Source organism: Trichechus manatus, unplaced genomic scaffold (assembly GCF_000243295.1).
Source record: "Trichechus manatus latirostris isolate Lorelei unplaced genomic scaffold, TriManLat1.0 scaffold00016, whole genome shotgun sequence".
NCBI classification, from domain to species: Eukaryota; Metazoa; Chordata; class Mammalia; order Sirenia; family Trichechidae; genus Trichechus; species Trichechus manatus.
This window is the reverse complement of record NW_004443952.1, coordinates 9,984,780-10,001,825: the sequence shown is the minus strand read 5'-3', so window position 1 is coordinate 10,001,825 and position 17,046 is coordinate 9,984,780. Positions and strand designations below refer to the sequence as shown.

The following is a 17,046-nucleotide window of genomic DNA, read 5'->3' as shown; positions in this document are numbered from 1 at the left end:
ACACCCATTCCTGATAAAAACTCTCAATAAAATAGGTATAGAAGGGAAATTTCTCAACATAATAAAGGGCATTTATGCAAACCCAATGGCCAACATCATTCTCAGTGGAGAGAGGCTGAAAACATTCCCCTTGAAAACAGGAACAAGACAAGGATGCCCTTTATCTCCACTCCTTTCTAACACTGTGCTGGAAGTCCTAGCTAGAGCAAAAAGGCAAGAAAAAGAAATAAAGGGCATCCAAATTGGTAATGAAGAAGTTAAACTGTCCCTGTTTGGGGATGATATGATACTATACATAGGAAATCTAAAGACTCCATGAGACAACTACTGAAACTAATAGAAAAATTCAGCAGACAGCAGGATACAAGATAAACATAAAAAAATCAGTTGGATTCCTGTACACCAATAAAGAGAAAGATGAAAAGGAAATCATGAAAACAATACCATTTATAGTAGCCCCTAAAAAAAAATACTTAGGAATAAATCTAACCAGGATGTAAAAGATCTATACAAAGAAAACTACAAACTACTACTGCAAGAAACCCAAAGGGGATCTACATAAACGGAAAAACATACCTTGCTCATGGATAGGTAGACTCAACATTGTGAAAAATGTCAATTCTACCCAAAACAATCTACAAATACAAAGCAATCCTGATCCAAATAGCAACAGCATTCTTTAAAGAGATGGAAAAACTAATCATTAACTTTATGTGGAAAGAGAAGAGGCTCCAGACAAGTAAAGCAGTATTGAAGAAGAAGAATAAAGTAGGAGAACTTACACTACCTGACCTCAGAACCTACTAATTCAGCTACAGTAGTCAAAACAGCCTGGTACTGGTACAACAGATACATTGACCAATGGAACAGAATTGAGAACCCAGGTGTAAATCCATCCATCTGTGGTCACCTGATCTTTGCAAGGGCCCAAAATCCATCAAATGGGAAAAGACAGTCTGTTTAACAAATGGTGCTGGCAAAACTGGATGTCCACCTGCAAAAAAATGAAACAGGACCAATACCTCACACCATATACAAAAACTAATTCAAAATGGATCAAAGACCTAAATATAAAGCCAAAAACTATAAAGTTTATACAAGAAAAAATAGGATCAATGCTAGAGGCCCTAATACACAGCATTAACAGGATACAAGCCATTACTAACAACACAAAAACTCCAGAAGATAAGCTAGATAACTGGGATCTTGTAAAAAAAATTAAACACTTATGCACATCAAAAGACTCAACCAAAAAAGTAAAAAGAGAACCTACAGACTCGGAAAATTTTTTTGGACATTACAAGTCAGACAAAGGTCTAGTCTCTAAAATCTACAAGAAAATCCAGCACCTCTACAACAAAAAGACAAATAATCCAATTAAAAAATGGGCAAAGGAAATGAACAGACACTTCACCAAAGAACACATTCAAGTGGCCAACAGACACATGAGGAAATGCTCGCGATCACTAGCCATTCGAGAAATGCAAATTAAAACCACAGTGAGATACCATTTCACCCCAGCATTATTGGCACGAATTAAAAAAACTGGAAATAACAAATAATGGAGAGGCTGCAGGGAGATCGGAACTCTTATGCACTGCTGCGGGGAATGCAAAATGTTACAACCATTTTGGAAAATGATATGGCGCTTCCTTAGAAAGCTAGAAATAGAAATAATGTGCCTAGCAATTTACCCTAGAGAAATTAGAGCCGTCACACGAACAGACATATGCACACCATGTTCATTGCAGCATTGTTCACAATAGCAAAAGATGAAAACAACCTAGATGCCCATCAACAGATGAATGGATAAACAAACTATAGTACAAACACACAATGGAGTATTATGCATTGATAAAGAACAATGATGAATCTGTGTAACATCTCATAACATGGATGAAACTGGAGGACATTATGCTGAGTAAAATAAGTCAATCACAAAAGGACACATATTATATGAGACCTCTTTTGTAAAAACTCATGAAAAAGTTTACATACAAAAAGAAACAATCTTTGTTGGTTATGAGGGATGGGAAGGGTGGGAGGGGAAATACTAAATAGACAATACATGAGTGGTAACTTTGGTGAAGGATTTAAGACAGTACACAATACTGGGGAAGCCAGCACAACTTGTATAAAGAAAGGTCATGGAAGCTCCATAGACACATCCAAACTCCCTGAGGGACTGAATTGCTGGGTGGAGGGCTGTGGGGACTATGGTCTCAGAGAACATCTAGCTCAACTGGCATAACAGTTTATAAAGACAATGTTCTACATTCTACCTTGATGAGTAGTGTCTGGGGTCTTAAAAGCCTGTGAGCAGCCATCTAAGATACTCCACTGGTCTCACCCCATCTGGAACAAAGGAGAATGAAGAAAACAAGATACAAGGGAAAGATGAGTCCAAAGGACTAATGGACCACGACTACCACAGCCTACCCCAGACTGAGTCCAGTACAACTAGATGGTGCCTGGCTGCCACCACAGACTGCTCTGACTGGGATCACAACAGAGGGTCCTGGACAGAGCTGGAGAAAAATGTAGAACAAAATTCTAGCTCACAAAAAAAAGACTAGACTTACTGGCCTGACAAGAAACCCTGAGAGTATGGCCCCCGGACACCCTTTTAGCTTAGTAATGAAGTCACTCCCGAGGTTCACCCTTCAGCCAGAGATTAGACAGCCCCATAAAACAAAAGGAGACTAATGGGGCACAACAGTCCAGGGACAAGGACTAGTAGGGTTTCCAAGGAGCGGCTGGTGGATTCCAACTATCAACCTTTTGGTTAGCAGCTGAGCTCTTAACCACTGCACCACCAAGTAGCTCCATTAATTATGGCTTGCATTGAACACATTACTAGTATCTTTCTTCAGTAGATCTTTTTTTCCAAATTCAGGAAGCGGTATGCAGGGGGAAAAAGGGAGTTTGAGGTTTCAAAGAAACAGAACCTCAAGAATCTGAAAACCTAAGAAGGTTGTAAGCTTCCAGGCTTGTCGGCCTCTGGCGCAGCAATAATTCTGTGGCTGAGCCCCCACTAGCCGCTTCCCGGTGACCATGCGCAACAGGCTGGGGTCGGAGCCTATAAAAAGCACAAGGTTTTCGCAGAGCCTCATGAGCGCATACCGGGAATCGTAGTTCCGCGCTCTTACGCAGGCGCAATAGTGTCAGCTGGCTTGCGCGCGCAGGTCCTGCAGGCACCTGCTTCTGGAAGCTCCCTGCGGTGGCTTTGGTCCTGGCTGCGGATTTGGAAGCAGGTATTGATTGTCCCAACCTTTTAGATTTGGGGCCCTTCGTACGGCGCCGGTCCCAAAGGCGCACCTGTGGTGGAGTGGGGGCCAGAGCAGCCGACACGTCTGCTCTGCACTCCCGATGCTGCTGTTTCTGTGGGAAGTGGGCACACTCCTGAATGAAGGAGCCGTCGGCTTTCATCCATCCCTTCTCTGCGCCCACGGTTTTTCAACTTTGGCACTATTGCTGCTTTGGGCCGGATAATTCCTTGGGGGGGTGTGTGTGAGAGAGAGAGAGAGAGTGAGGGAGTAGGGGCTGGTGGGGGTGGGCTGTCCTTAGCATTGCAGATGTTTAGCAGTATCCCTGACCTCTACTTGGTAGACGCCGGTAGCCCCCAACCCCCTCAGTCGTGACAATCTAAAAATATCTGCAGACTTTGCCAGATATCCTCTGTGAACCAAAATCGCCCTCCGTTGAGAGTCTCTGCCTGCGTCATATTTTCACCAAGCTTCTATTGTAAACTCCCTGGAGACTTAGACGAGTGTCATAGTCACCACGGAGTCCCAGGTACCCTGCATAGAGCCAGGTCCATGATAGGCGCTAATATTTGACCGAGGAATAAATAAGGTCATTCACAATGTATGCCGGGCTCTGTGCTTGGAGATGGGTAATTATTGGTAATGATAATTGCAGTGAGCAGAGAATGTCACTCTCACTTGCCGCATCCTAGGACATCTCAGGCTGTATTGAAATTTCTTGGGAGTCCTGTGAGGATGGAGACCGTGTCTGCCTAGTCTGTCTCACCTATCCATGCCTGTCTCTTCAGTCTCCTGTTTCCAGCTCATTGTAGATGTTCAGCTATTTATCGAATGGATGAATGCATGCAGCACAGGAGCAGGCTCTGTGCAAAGAAGCACAAGGGAGATCAGAGGGAGTTTCATGGAAGAAGTGACAATTGGAAGTAGTCAAGTTTTAAAGAATGAGTAAAAATTGATAGGAGAGGGAGTGGCCCTGGTGCAAAGGATGGAAAAGGATAGAGTGCCTGAGAGTGGGGAAGATACACTTTATGACTGCAGTATCAATCCGTTAGGGGTAGCTAGAGCTCAGAGGACTGAGATCATCAAGGCAGGGTCTCTAGATCATCATGCATGGCCTCTGTACTTGAACATTATATTGAGACATTTGGGAAGACAGTGAAGAGTTATAAGCAGGAGTAATAGTTTTATCTTTTGCATGTTAGGAGTCCTTAGGCTACAGTGTGGAGACTGGATTGAAGGAGTTGAGTGGCTTGTACTTAGGATGTTTCAGTAGGGGTGAAATGGAGAAGTACTTAGGAAATAAAATCTCCACGACTTGGTTAATGATGATGTGAGAAGTAATGAGGAAGAGAGATTTGAGAGTCTGGTGTGACCTCTGAGTTGAGTGACTGGTGGGAAATGTGTTGCCACGCACAGAGAGAGGACAGGAATTGTTAAATAGGTCTGTAACTGAATCCCCTTGTATTACTGAGCCTTTTCTGACATATTTTGCTTTTGAGGCATAGTATTTAGTCTGAAGTAGCTATTTCCTTGGAGAGTACTTTTTTTATTTCTTTTATTGTGATAAATATATAGGTAACAAAATATCTGCCATTTCTACAATCCGCACATGTACAATTCAGTGACATTAATTATGTTCAGTGGGGGCACTTTTAATTATCCTTAAATAACTCTTTGGCTTTTGACCTGCAAAGAAAATTTTCCTTTTAATATAGTAGTTGAGCAGGGCTTTTCTAGGTGTCTGAAGGTTATGTGTATGTGAATATATCTGAACCAAACCAAGAACAGTGTTTTCAAAATTAGCAACAATGTGTCTGACTTATTTAATACCTTATATTTCTTGACAGTTTCTGCAAGACCATAAACTGAATCCTTGGAACCTTTGAATTAACCTTGATATTTTGCTGTCTATAGTACCTGTTAGTAGACTGTACTGATATTCAGCTAGAGTCTAAAGGGTACTGGATTCCTGCTGGTAATATATACTGCAAGCTGTGGTGCTCTTGAACAAGGTGGTGGCCACTTTCTCAGAACCTCACGCTCTGGCTTCAAGTGAACAAAACAAGGTCCTAAAAATGGATACTCCTGGCGATCAAGAAGCTCTCTTAAGAGGAGACACTACTGACCCAGAGACTTCAAGACAGAGGTTCAGGAGGTTTCGTTACTCAGAAGAGGCTGGACCCAGAAAAGCCCTGAGTCAACTCTGGGAGCTCTGCATTCAGTGGCTGAGACCAGACATTCACACGAAAGAACAGATTTTAGAGCTTTTGGTGTTTGAGCAATTCCTGGCCATTTTACCTGGGGAGATCAGGAATTGGGTAAAGTCACAACATCCTGAGAGTAGTGAGAAGGTGGTGACCCTAGTAGAGGATTTGACCCAAATGCTTGAAGAAAAGGAAGGTAAGATTTATAGATGGAAGGAGGAAGTGAGAGATCTCAAGGTATGAAAGTAACTCCCTCCACAGAAAGCACTTTACTGCTAAAGAGAAGTCTTAAGTTTGGGAGTAGGGACTGGGTTTGAATCAGCCCTGCCATTTACTGTGTGATCTTGGGCAAGCTACGTAGCCTCTCAGAACATTAATTTTTTTTACCTGTGGAAAGGGAATACTGTCTTCTCCATAGTTTGGTTGTGAGGATTAAACATGATAAGGTATAAATAATACATGGTAGATGCTTAAGAAATACTAATTTTTTTCCCTCCCCCATTAAGTAAGGGAAGCCTTAGAAAACAAGAAAGAAGCTATCTATGAAAGTGTTTGGAGTCTCAAGCATATCTCCCAGCCCCAGTCTCAGCTTCTAACTCCAATGTGTGCACTAGCATGTTTTTTAGAGTGGGAATATCCAATAGAAACTTTCTCTGCAGTGATGGGAATCTATTCTGTGCTGTTTTGGAGTTAAAGTTGAGTACTTGAAATGTAACTAGTGCAAATAAGGAACTGATCTTTAATTAAATAGCCACAGGTGGCTAGTGACTACCCCATTGAGGTAGTACAGTTTTAAAGCCTTCAAGAGGAAGAACAACTGAATTATATGTTTATAGTTACATTATTGTAAATTTTATATAAATACAAAATACAAATTGAATGATAGTGTATTTATAATCACATCATTATAAAATACTAATGTGAACACTTTGAGGGTAGAGAGCCCTTGGAGGGAATATGGTTCAACTTTTATAAAAACCCTCTAATATGCTAAAGATGTTTATCCCAAATATTTTTAGCAGATTATTTACCACTAGGCTCACAATACATTTGTGTGACAGTTTTATTCTACCAAGAGTTCTGAGAGAGAGAGGGAAGTAATGTTTACCTCTGCAAACTTATTTTATAGTCACAAAGCAAATTGGTGAATCTAAAATTTGGTTTTCCTGACTTCTCCTGCATGACTTATCTGGAAAGTTTTTTTAAAAGACAATCCTTTTCTCTGTGATTGCATAATTTTAATTCTTAATTTGTGTTGATTACCTAATCAATAGAGCTACCTGAAATTCTTCTCATAAGAAGGTGGAGTATGATTTTAAAAAATAATTTTCCTTTATTACAAGAGGAGCTGTTGACATCTTGGGGCATTTTGTACATTTACTTTCTGTGTTCAGATTCCCATTTCTGTCTTTTGGAATCTGGTAGTGACCCCAGAGGTGGAGTTAGTTCTTGAGATCAGGTTAGTGCTTTCATTCATTCAGTAAATAATTTTGAGTGACACTGTGCTAGGATGGTGAAGAAAATAAATTAACATATGAAAGAAATATGCTGTTTTACTTTAATACATCTAGTAAATGTATAAGTTTTAAAAGTCCTTATTGTGCAAGTTAAATACATTAAAACTAAGGCTATGTAGAATGAAGGAGAGAGAGTTTTTGTGAGCTTAGGACTTGAAAGGATTTTATTTTTTCTTTTTTTTAATATTTTATTGTACTTCAGGTGAAGGCTTACAGAACAAATAGTTTCTCATGAAACAGTAGTACACATGTTGTTTTATGAACTTGGTTAACAACCCCACAACATATTAACCCTCTAAATTCTCAATCTTTATTTCTTTGGTGAAAATACACATAGCCAAAGATACACCGTTTCAAACATTTCTACGTACACAGTTCAGTGACATTGACTACGCTTTTCCAATTGTGCTGTTATTCTCACTTAAGATGAAGGCTTACAGAACAAAATAGTTTCTCATTTAACAGTTACTACAAATGTTGTCCTATGACAATGGTTAACAATCTCACAACACATCAACAATATCCTTACTCAACCTTGTGTTCCCTATCACCAGCTTCCTTGTCCCCTTCTGCCTTCTGGCCCTTGTCACTGGACTCCTGTACCTCGTTGGTCTGATTTGGTTTTACGGGGCTGTCCACTCCCAGGCTGAACAGTGAACCTTGGAGGTAACTTCAGCACTGAGCTAAAAGCGTGTCTGGGGGCCATACTCTTGGGGTTTCTCCAGTCTCCTTTAGGCCAGTAAATCTGGTCTTTTTTTTTTGTGAGTTAGAATTATGCTCTACATCCTTCTACAGCTCTGTCCAGAACCCTCTGTTGTGATCCTGGTCAGAGCAGTCAGTGGTGGTAGCCGGGCACCATCTAGCTGTACTGGACTCAGTCCGGTGGAGGCCTTGGTAGCTGTGGACAATTAGTCCTTTGGACTAATCTTTTCCTTGTATCCTGTTCTCTTCATTCTCCCTTGCTCCCGAAGGGATGAGACCAGTGGAGTATCTTAGATGGCCGCTCACAGGCTTTTAAGACCCCATACACTACTCACCAAGGTAGAATGTAGAGCATTGTCTTAATAAGCTGTGTGATGCCAATTGAACTAGATGTTCCCCGAGAGAAAGGATTTTTTATGAGGAAGGGGAGAAAGCTTGGGGTTTTATAGGAAACAATACCTGTGGCTGCTAGCTCTGTTTTAAAAAGTAGGGAAAATTTTTTTCTGTTTCTCCTGAACTTTTTCTCTGAAGGATAAGACATACATGAGGACTTCTGGTTTGAAAAATCCATTTAAAAACTGGACTTTTATTTTCCCCCCTTCCTAGATCCGCTCTCTCGAGATTATTTCCTTTCCCAAGAGGAGAACCCAGAAGAAGATAAAATGGCTGTTGTTCTTCCAAATGCTGAGTCCTTGGTAAGTTTGCTTTCACTGATTTTTCTTCTTTAGTGACTACTTCTTGAGCTTCTACTAAGTGGTATAAAGACACAAAAATAATGGGCAGTCTCCCTTTCAAAGAACTTATGCCTCATTTTTCACGTGTTATTTTATTTCATTTCCCAGAATATGTCACAAGTCTGATGCCAATTAAAAAAAACTTTTTCACTAAAATTCAATAATTATTCTTGATAAAATTAGGAAGATGGGAATAGAGTTATACTTCTTAACATGATAAAGCATATCTGCAACTGGTTAATGGAAAAGTGAAAATGGGCCTCGCAACGCCATTAAAAAATAAGGATGTCTAATCTCACTGCGGTTAATCAGTATTTCCTGATCATTCTAGCCAATTAGATTAGCCAGAAAGATAAGCAAGAAATGAGATGTAAGTATTGGTTTGAAAAATACAAATGCATATTATTTGCAGAGAATATTATTGTCTGTTTGGAAAACCTCAAAAAATCAACTGAACAAATACTGAAACTTGTATAATACTTGAGAAAAGCAACTGGTTACAAGTCAGTAAGTTTCCTATATGCCAATAATCACAAGTTAGGGAAAAAATTCTTATTTGACAACGATGAATAATAGTGCTGAGGTAGGCTGATTATGGCTCCCAAAAATATGTCCATGTCCTAATCTCTGGAGCCTAAAAATGTTACCTTTTTTGGAAAAATATTTTATCTTTGCAGATATGATTAAGTTGAAGAGTTTGAGATAAGGAGATTATCCTGGATTGTTGGGATGGTCCCTAAAAGCCATCACAAGTGTTGTTATAAGAGAGAGGCAGAGAGAGATTAGACACATTCACACAGAAGAGAAGGCCATGTAAAGACAGATGCAGAGATTAGTGATACAGCCATAAGCCAAGCAATGCCAGCAGCCACCAGAAGCTAGAAGAGGCAAGAAATGGATTTTCCTTCAGAGTCTCCGAAGGGAGCTAAGCTCTGCTGACACTAGGAGTGAATTTGGTTTTTTTTTTTTTAATTGTACTTTAGATGAAGGTTTGAACAAATCGTTTCTCATTAAACAGTTAGTACACATATTGTTTCCTGACGTTGGTCAACAACTCCACGACATGTCAACACTCTCCCTTCTCGACTTTGGGTTCCTCTTACCAGCTTTCCTGTCCCCTCCTGCCTTCTAGTCCTTTTCCCTGGACTGTTGTGCCCCATTAGTCTCGTTTTGTTTTATGAGGCTGTCTAATCTTTGGCTGAAGGGTGAACTTCAGGAGTGACTTCATTACTGAGCTAAAAGTGTGTCCAGGGCCATACTCTCAGGGTTTCTTCAGTCTCTGTCAGGCCAATAAGTCTGGTCTTTTTTTGTGTGTTAAAATTTTGTTCTACATTTTTCTCTAGCTCTGTCTGGGACCTTCTAGTGAATAAATTTTAAGTCACCATGGTTGTGGTAATTTGTTACAGCAGCCACAAGAAACTAATACGAATGCTAATAGGCACTTTCCTGTATACTGCAGAATGCCATGCAGAGGATGTTATGGAAAGTGTATTTTAATGAGTCAGTATGCGTGTTTGTAATTATAGAGAAATTCCAGGTGTGAGTGTGTTATTGAACACAGGTTCTGATTGATTGTGATAATGATTGCTACATTTAATCAACTGGAAATGAAAATTTAGAGTGTAGTTGCTGATATTATTCTTATATATTTAATCATCACGTGATTAGCTTACATTAATTCTGTGAATTTGGGGTATGGGAATGTAAATTGTACCCTTCACTTAATATTTTTCTCTTAATCTTAGAAATCAATGTGGAACTTGATCAATGTTAGTTATTCCAGGTAATCCTTGTACAACATTTCATACCAGGGACTGAAGGGGAGAGTCAGGAATTGTGTCATACCCATGTTCTGCATCATTTTTAATACAGATAGTAATAATAGTATTCATCATGTAATAGCTGCTTTCTAGCTTGCTTTGGAATTCTTAAAAAATTGGAATGCTCTCAAAGCCATTTATATCCTGACTACTTCTTTGGATCCTTAGTGTCTGTTTGGGAATAATCCAATGCAAAAGATCTATGTTTGGTGTTCTAGGAATCCATGGCATTCAAGGATGTGGCTGTGAACTTTTCCAGAGGAGAGTGGAAGAGGCTGAAGCCTTTTCAAAAGAAGCTATTTATGGAAGTGCTGCTGGAGAACTTTAGGAACCTAGAATTTCTGGGTAAAGACGTCTTCTCTTCATGACTTGGCATCTAAGTTGGATATCTTTTTGTCTCCTGTTACTGAAAGATAAGTGCTATGTGAGGTACTTTAGCTTTGTTCTGGCTGGGCATGCAGGGACTAAGATTACTAATCCTAAAAATGGGTCCTAAAAATGTACTTTTCTACAGCATTTCCTCCAAAGAAGGGTCTTTGCTTCATTGAACTAGAAATGTAAAGCATCCTTTTGCTGTCATCGAGGCCATGCCTTCCCCTACTTTCTCCTCGAATTCCAGTATTGATGCCTCTGCTTGAGAATTATCTTCTGCCTTCCCTGAAGGACCAGAGGCTCTGTATGAATAAATATTGGATGTCTTTGTTCTGTGCATAAACAGCCATTTTCCGTTTTTATCTCTATGAGCAGGCTTTCCAGTTTCCAAACTAGAATTGATTTCACAGCTGAAGTGGGTTGTAATGCCATGGCTGCTAGACAAAGAAGTCTCAAAAGGCTCCAGACCAGGTAAGTTGGTCAAAAGTAGACAGAGAAATTAAAACCGTTGCTTACCACCTCAGTTGGGAAGAACCTTTGAAATGTTGAGTGGACTAAAATATAAAGATAATTAGAATATAGCCCTTCTTCCTGGAGTGTTCATTTTATGGGAGAGACTCTCTTTGTTTGGGTCCTGGGAGAAGTAGATGCCAAAAAATGATTAGCCATGCAAGAGATTTATTGGGGAAAATTCCAGTGTTTAGAAGATGGGAAGGGAACAGGAAGTGGCTAGGAGAGCTGTCAGAGCATGATGCAGGCCTAACCCCTGTGAATGAGAGAGGGAAGGAAGGTTGGGAAGGAAAGGTCTTTTCTAGATTGCAGTGTATTTCTAAGCATGCTTTGGCAAGGTAGAAAGGGAGCCCTCAAACCAAAGTCGCCCATCAGAGGAGTCCCTTACTTTGTAGAAAAGGGCCTGCCTTGGTATCCCTGCCATACTCAGTCATCAGTTGGAGCAGCCCATAGGAAAGTGGCCTTGGCGTGAAGGCAGTGATGGATCCATATTCCAGCAGCAGGGGCTGTCAGGCATGCTCCTTATTGGAGGAGATCTGAAAGGCGCATTTTCATGGACGCCATAGAGACATATCAAAACAAAAAATGTTAGTAACGTGATGAGTGCTAAATAATGTCATGTGTGAGGAGCCATGGGGGTGTATAGGAGCAGGAGTTTAATTAACATTTGAGCTGAGTCTTGAAGGATAGGTAGGACTTCACCCAGTGGACAGTATGTATAGTATAATCCCATTTTTGTTAAACGGGAAAAATGTACATACATACATGCATGTCTAAATGCATAAATATATATGAATTTTAATATCTAGAAGACATTTGTGTTAATCCTTCAAGATTAACAACTGGTGAGAGTATGGTATTGGAGAAAGCTTTGTAGAAACTGGAACTTGAGCTCTGTTTTGTTGTTAGTTGCCATCGAGTTGATTCCGACTCATAGTGACTGCATGTGTGCAGAGTTTGCGAGGCTGTTACCTTTTGGAAGCAGATCACCAGGCCTGTCTTCCAACTTGAACTCTAAACCGTGTCAAATTTATATGTTTGTGATAGATGAGAGTGCTATAGGGTTGCATTGTAGTTAATAGGAAGCAGTAATACCAAAAGAAGAGGATTGAAAATGCTACAGTGTGGCAGGTACAGTAAATGGATGCCTGATTAGTGTATCTGCAAGGCTGTATAGATAAAATAGACCAAACGTTTGAAAGTCTAGCATTAGTATTATTGCACGTCTGTGATGTGATTAATGTTTTCTATAAAATGAGTACTATTTGGCTTCTTTCAGGAGAGGCAGTATGGTGTAGGGATCAAGAGCATGATCTTTGTCATAAGACTAGGTTAAAAATCTGGCTCTATCACTTATAATCCACTTAATTTTGGGTAAGCTACTTACACTCCATGTGCCTAATTGTCACATCCATAAAACAGGGTTAATAATATGATCCACCTCATAGAGTCATTGTGAAGATTAAATGAAATAAAGCAAGTAAAGTGCTTGGCATGGGGCCTGGCACTTGGTAAGCATTCAGTAAATGTGTGTGCTATTATTATTGTTTTAAAAAAGTCTGGATATGGGGAGAATAGGTTGGAGCCTATTAAAGTAATTTGAAATGTGGCTCAGAACTTGAATCCCTAACTAAAACACACAAACTTTTCATCTTCCTAACTGCTCTGTTCACCTTGTTTCCATATGGTTCCTTTCCTTTCCTTGTGTTATAAGGCTCTATTTGAGAACTGTCTAAGCTGTATTTCTTATAGTCATTACTGTCTATATTCCTGTTTCAGTCCAGATACAGCAGTTTCCTTTATTGCAAACAGGAAATATTCTGTTTATTTCTTTTAGAGTGTGATCCTATATGTGAATTGAAGAAATTCATTCCAAATCATGATGTTTTTATTGAAGACTTGTCTCTGGATACAATAATGGAAAGTTTCTTAAGGGGTGATAATTGTGACTTAATGATGGGAGAATCCTCAGAATGTTATGACAGATTAGAAGAGGATCGTAGCAGTCATGAATATTCACAGGAAACAGTCACACAAAAGAAAACTCATGAGAGAGTCAATAAAGATGAAGAATTTGGTGGAAGCCTCAATGTGAGGTCAGTCCTTGCCCCTGAAAAAAGCCTCCTTGGAAATAATTTCAAACAAACTTCGGACGTAATAAAACATCTGAGAGTCTACTTAAGGAAAAAATCTTGGAAGTGTAATGAGGGCAAGAAATCCTTCAGTTTCCATTCAGACCTTGTTCTGAACTGCAAAGAACACACTGGAGAAAAAACACGGAAATGCAATGAAGGTGGAAAAGCCTTTAGTCACTCTTCATCTCTTATTAGACATCAGAAACATAAGAAAATTCGTTCGGCAGATAAGTCCCAGAAGTGCATTCACTGCGGTGTAGCCTTTACTGAAAGCTCATCCCTTAGTAAGAGAACTGATGGAAAAAATGCCTCTACATGTGATAAATGTTGGAAAGATTTATGTCAGGATACAACCTTGAATAAAGGTGAGAGCACTGAGTCTGGAGAAAAAAACCATAAATGCAGTAAATGTGGAAAAGCCTTCAGCTATAGTGCATCACTCACTAAACATCGCAGAATTCTCACTGGGGAAAAACCCTATATGTGCGATGAATGTGGAAAAGCTTTCAGTGACAGTTCATCACTCACACCACCCCATAGAACTCATAGTGGAAAAAAACGCTACAAATGTGATGATTGTGGAAAAGCTTTCACCATGAGTGCCCATCTCATTAAACATCAGAGAGTTCACACTGGAGAAAAACCCTACAAGTGTAAAGATTGTGGGAGACCATTCAGTGACAGTTCATCTCTTATTCAGCATCAGCGAATTCATACTGGAGAGAAGCCTTATACATGTAACAATTGTGGAAAATCCTTCAGTCATAGCTCATCCCTTTCAAAACATCAGAGAATTCATACTGGAGAGAAGCCCTATAAGTGTGGTGAATGTGGAAAAACCTTTAGGCAGACTTCTTGCCTTACTCGACATCAGAGAATTCATACTGGAGAAAAACCGTATTTATGTAATGATTGTGGGATGACCTTTAGCCATTTTACATCTGTTATTTATCATCAAAGACTTCATTCAGGAGAAAAACCCTACAAATGTAGCCAGTGTGAGAAAGCCTTCCCTACCCATTCACTCCTTAGTCGTCATCAGAGAATTCATACTGGTGTAAAGCCTTATAAATGTAAAGAATGTGGGAAATCCTTCAGTCAGAGTTCATCTCTTAATGAACATTATCGAATTCATACTGGAGAGAAACCCTATGAATGTACCTATTGTGGAGCAACCTTTAGTCGAAGCTCAATCCTTGTAGAACACGTAAAAATTCACACTAGGAGGAGAGAGTATCAGTGTAAAGAATGTCAGAAGACATTTAAAAGTAATTCAGGCCTCCTCAAACATCGAGGATTTCACTCAGTAGAGTAATTCTGGGAGTATAATAAAATGGGACATTTTAGCCAAAACTATCCCTTATTTAAAACCTGAGATACAAACAACCACAACATTGATTACTAGCTGTAACTTTGATAGGTGGGCAGTTAGGAAAAATAGTACTTTTCCTGTTCATCCCTCTTGCAAAGGTGTTAACTGCTGGTAGATAGTAATTAGATTTGGTGAAGTCGTGAAAAATGAGGAAAGTAGTTTGAGATGTGAAATGATTCTAAAAAGCCAAACTTGACTTTAAAATTCAAGGTGTGGGTGGGGGGAATTTGTGCACAGGACCACCTTACTAACCTTTCTTCAGGGGATTTTCCTCTTTTTCTTCTAGCTCCCCTTCCACTGCCAGGTAGTGTATTGGAAAGAACACTTCACTAGAATCAGGTAAACTGGGTTCTGTCCCTACTTGCCAACCAACTTGCTGTGTAATCTTGGGCAAATTATTTGACCTTTCTGAATTTCAGTTCTTTATTTAACAGTAGAATGAAGAGGTTAGACTTACTAATGATTTCTGTGTCTTCCTAGCTCAGATATTCTCTGAAGCTGTGAAAATGAGTTAACAATTTTAGATTAATTGGAACTTTCAAGTTTCTCCAGTAGAGAGTTATTCTCACTTAGGTTGCTGGACTTCTGGCTTAGTGAGATTACAGTATATTTTTTGAATACTTGATGCAGGAATCTCTAGAATACTATAAAATGGAATAGGTCAAACTCAAACGAGTTTGCTTTCAAGCAATGTTTTAACTGGATAAAGCACCCCAACCTCTTTTCCTCTGATTGGCTAAGATTGGGAATCCAGAGGGCTTCCACTTGAACCATCACAGCCATGAGAGTAACAGTGCTAGGAAAATAGAGGTGGGGTTGGGGCAGATGCTGAAAACTCTTGCAAAATAGAATTTTGTTTTTTTAAATCACACTTTTGCCTGTAGCAAGTACAGATCCCTGTAGTTGGAGTGTAAATATTCTGTATGGCAAAGGTCACAAGCTGTCGGCTCAAGAGTCAGATTGGGACCTTAGACATGTTTTAGTTGGTCTGCATGGATGTGTGTGTGTGTAATTAGTTGCTACTATTTGACAGTCAGGAAATTTCATATTTAAGAAAACCAGGACTTATTTTGAAAAATTATAAGAGCTGACAACACTGGACTCATATTTCTATAGGATAGTTAGCTGATCTTGGATAGCACCTGCCACCTTTAGATGGAGAATGTACTCTCCTGCTTGCCAAATTCTTTTCTATAACCTGACTGGCCCACGGTAAGAATTTGATATTATGATCCCCTCCCATATGGAGAATACATATCCAAAATCTAAAGAGAACCCACTGATAGCAAGTAAAATTCAGGAAGAGAATGTAGAAATGATATAGAATAAATTTTAAGTTGTACAGTTAGACCTCAAAGGAATGAAATGTATTGACATTGGTGGATTATTCTTTATAAATTTCATTGGTAAGGTCTAAATGATAATTTCTAACTGAAAAACAAGCTAAAGGCCCTGAATGAATCTCAGGTCGTAGGGATTGGAAGAACTCTACTGACTAAACAATGGTTCAAGAATAAGAATTCCCTAAAGTTGAAGTGAGTCAAAATCAACTCTAGGGCACCTAGCAACAACAGCAACAAAGTTGAAATATGAGGCAGCTCCTATAAAAGAACTAAATCAGGATACTCCAGGTTTATGGAAGTGAAGAGATCCTTATGCTGATCTCATACTCAGCAATATTTGCTGTGATTTAACGGGTTTGGATTTGCAGTGCTACCTTTGAAGAAGGTTTTTGGTTTCTTCCTTTTTCTTCCCCTCCTCCTCACCAGAAGCAAAGCCTGCAGTTCATATAAATGCTGTGTGATAAATTGATCTGCATAGTTATTGCTAAATGGACAAATCAAACACATTCTAGCCATGAGAAGAATATGGCTTATGAAAATCATGCATTGTGGTTTAAAGTTCTTTCTGAAAAAAACATAATTTTTAAAAATAAAGAAATTTGCTAAGTTACTTCTCTTGAGGAAAGCCTTGTTCCAGGATATTTAGTTAAGCTCCTCACCTTTTATAAGAGGATGTTTTATTTCCAGCATCAGTTGGAAATCTGGAACATGGATTTTTTTTTTTTACAACTCTGTTGTATAAATTACATATCATAATTTATTTCAAGTGTACAATTCAGTGAGTTTGAATAAATTTACTGAGTTGTGTAACTGTTACCATAAATCCAATTTTAGAATATTTCATCAACCCAGTGAGACTCTTCATGGCCATTTATAGTTCATCCCCACTCCTGCCCCAGGCAACCATTCATCATTCTACTTTATAGAGTTGCCTTTTCTGGACACATTATATAAATGGAATCATCCAGTATGTGATCTTTTGTGTTTGTCTTTTTTCATTTAACAATATTCTTGAGGTTCATCCATGTGGTAGTACATTATTCCTTTTTATTGAACAGTTCATTGTGTGGA

At 39.3% G+C, this 17,046-nt stretch overlaps 1 protein-coding gene across 1 annotated transcript; it reads left to right on the top strand.

Moving 5' to 3' along the window:
• Nucleotides 1–5,251: 5,251 nt before the first annotated feature.
• ZNF483 (zinc finger protein 483) lies at nucleotides 5,252–15,917 on the top strand (the record flags this gene model as incomplete). The annotated part of the gene is made up of 5 exons (XM_023727330.1): nucleotides 5,252–5,666; nucleotides 8,296–8,384; nucleotides 10,462–10,588; nucleotides 10,991–11,086; nucleotides 12,963–15,917. Coding segments are annotated over 5 exons (2,340 nt in total), but the record flags the coding sequence as incomplete, so codon positions are not given.
• Nucleotides 15,918–17,046: the final 1,129 nt, after the last annotated feature.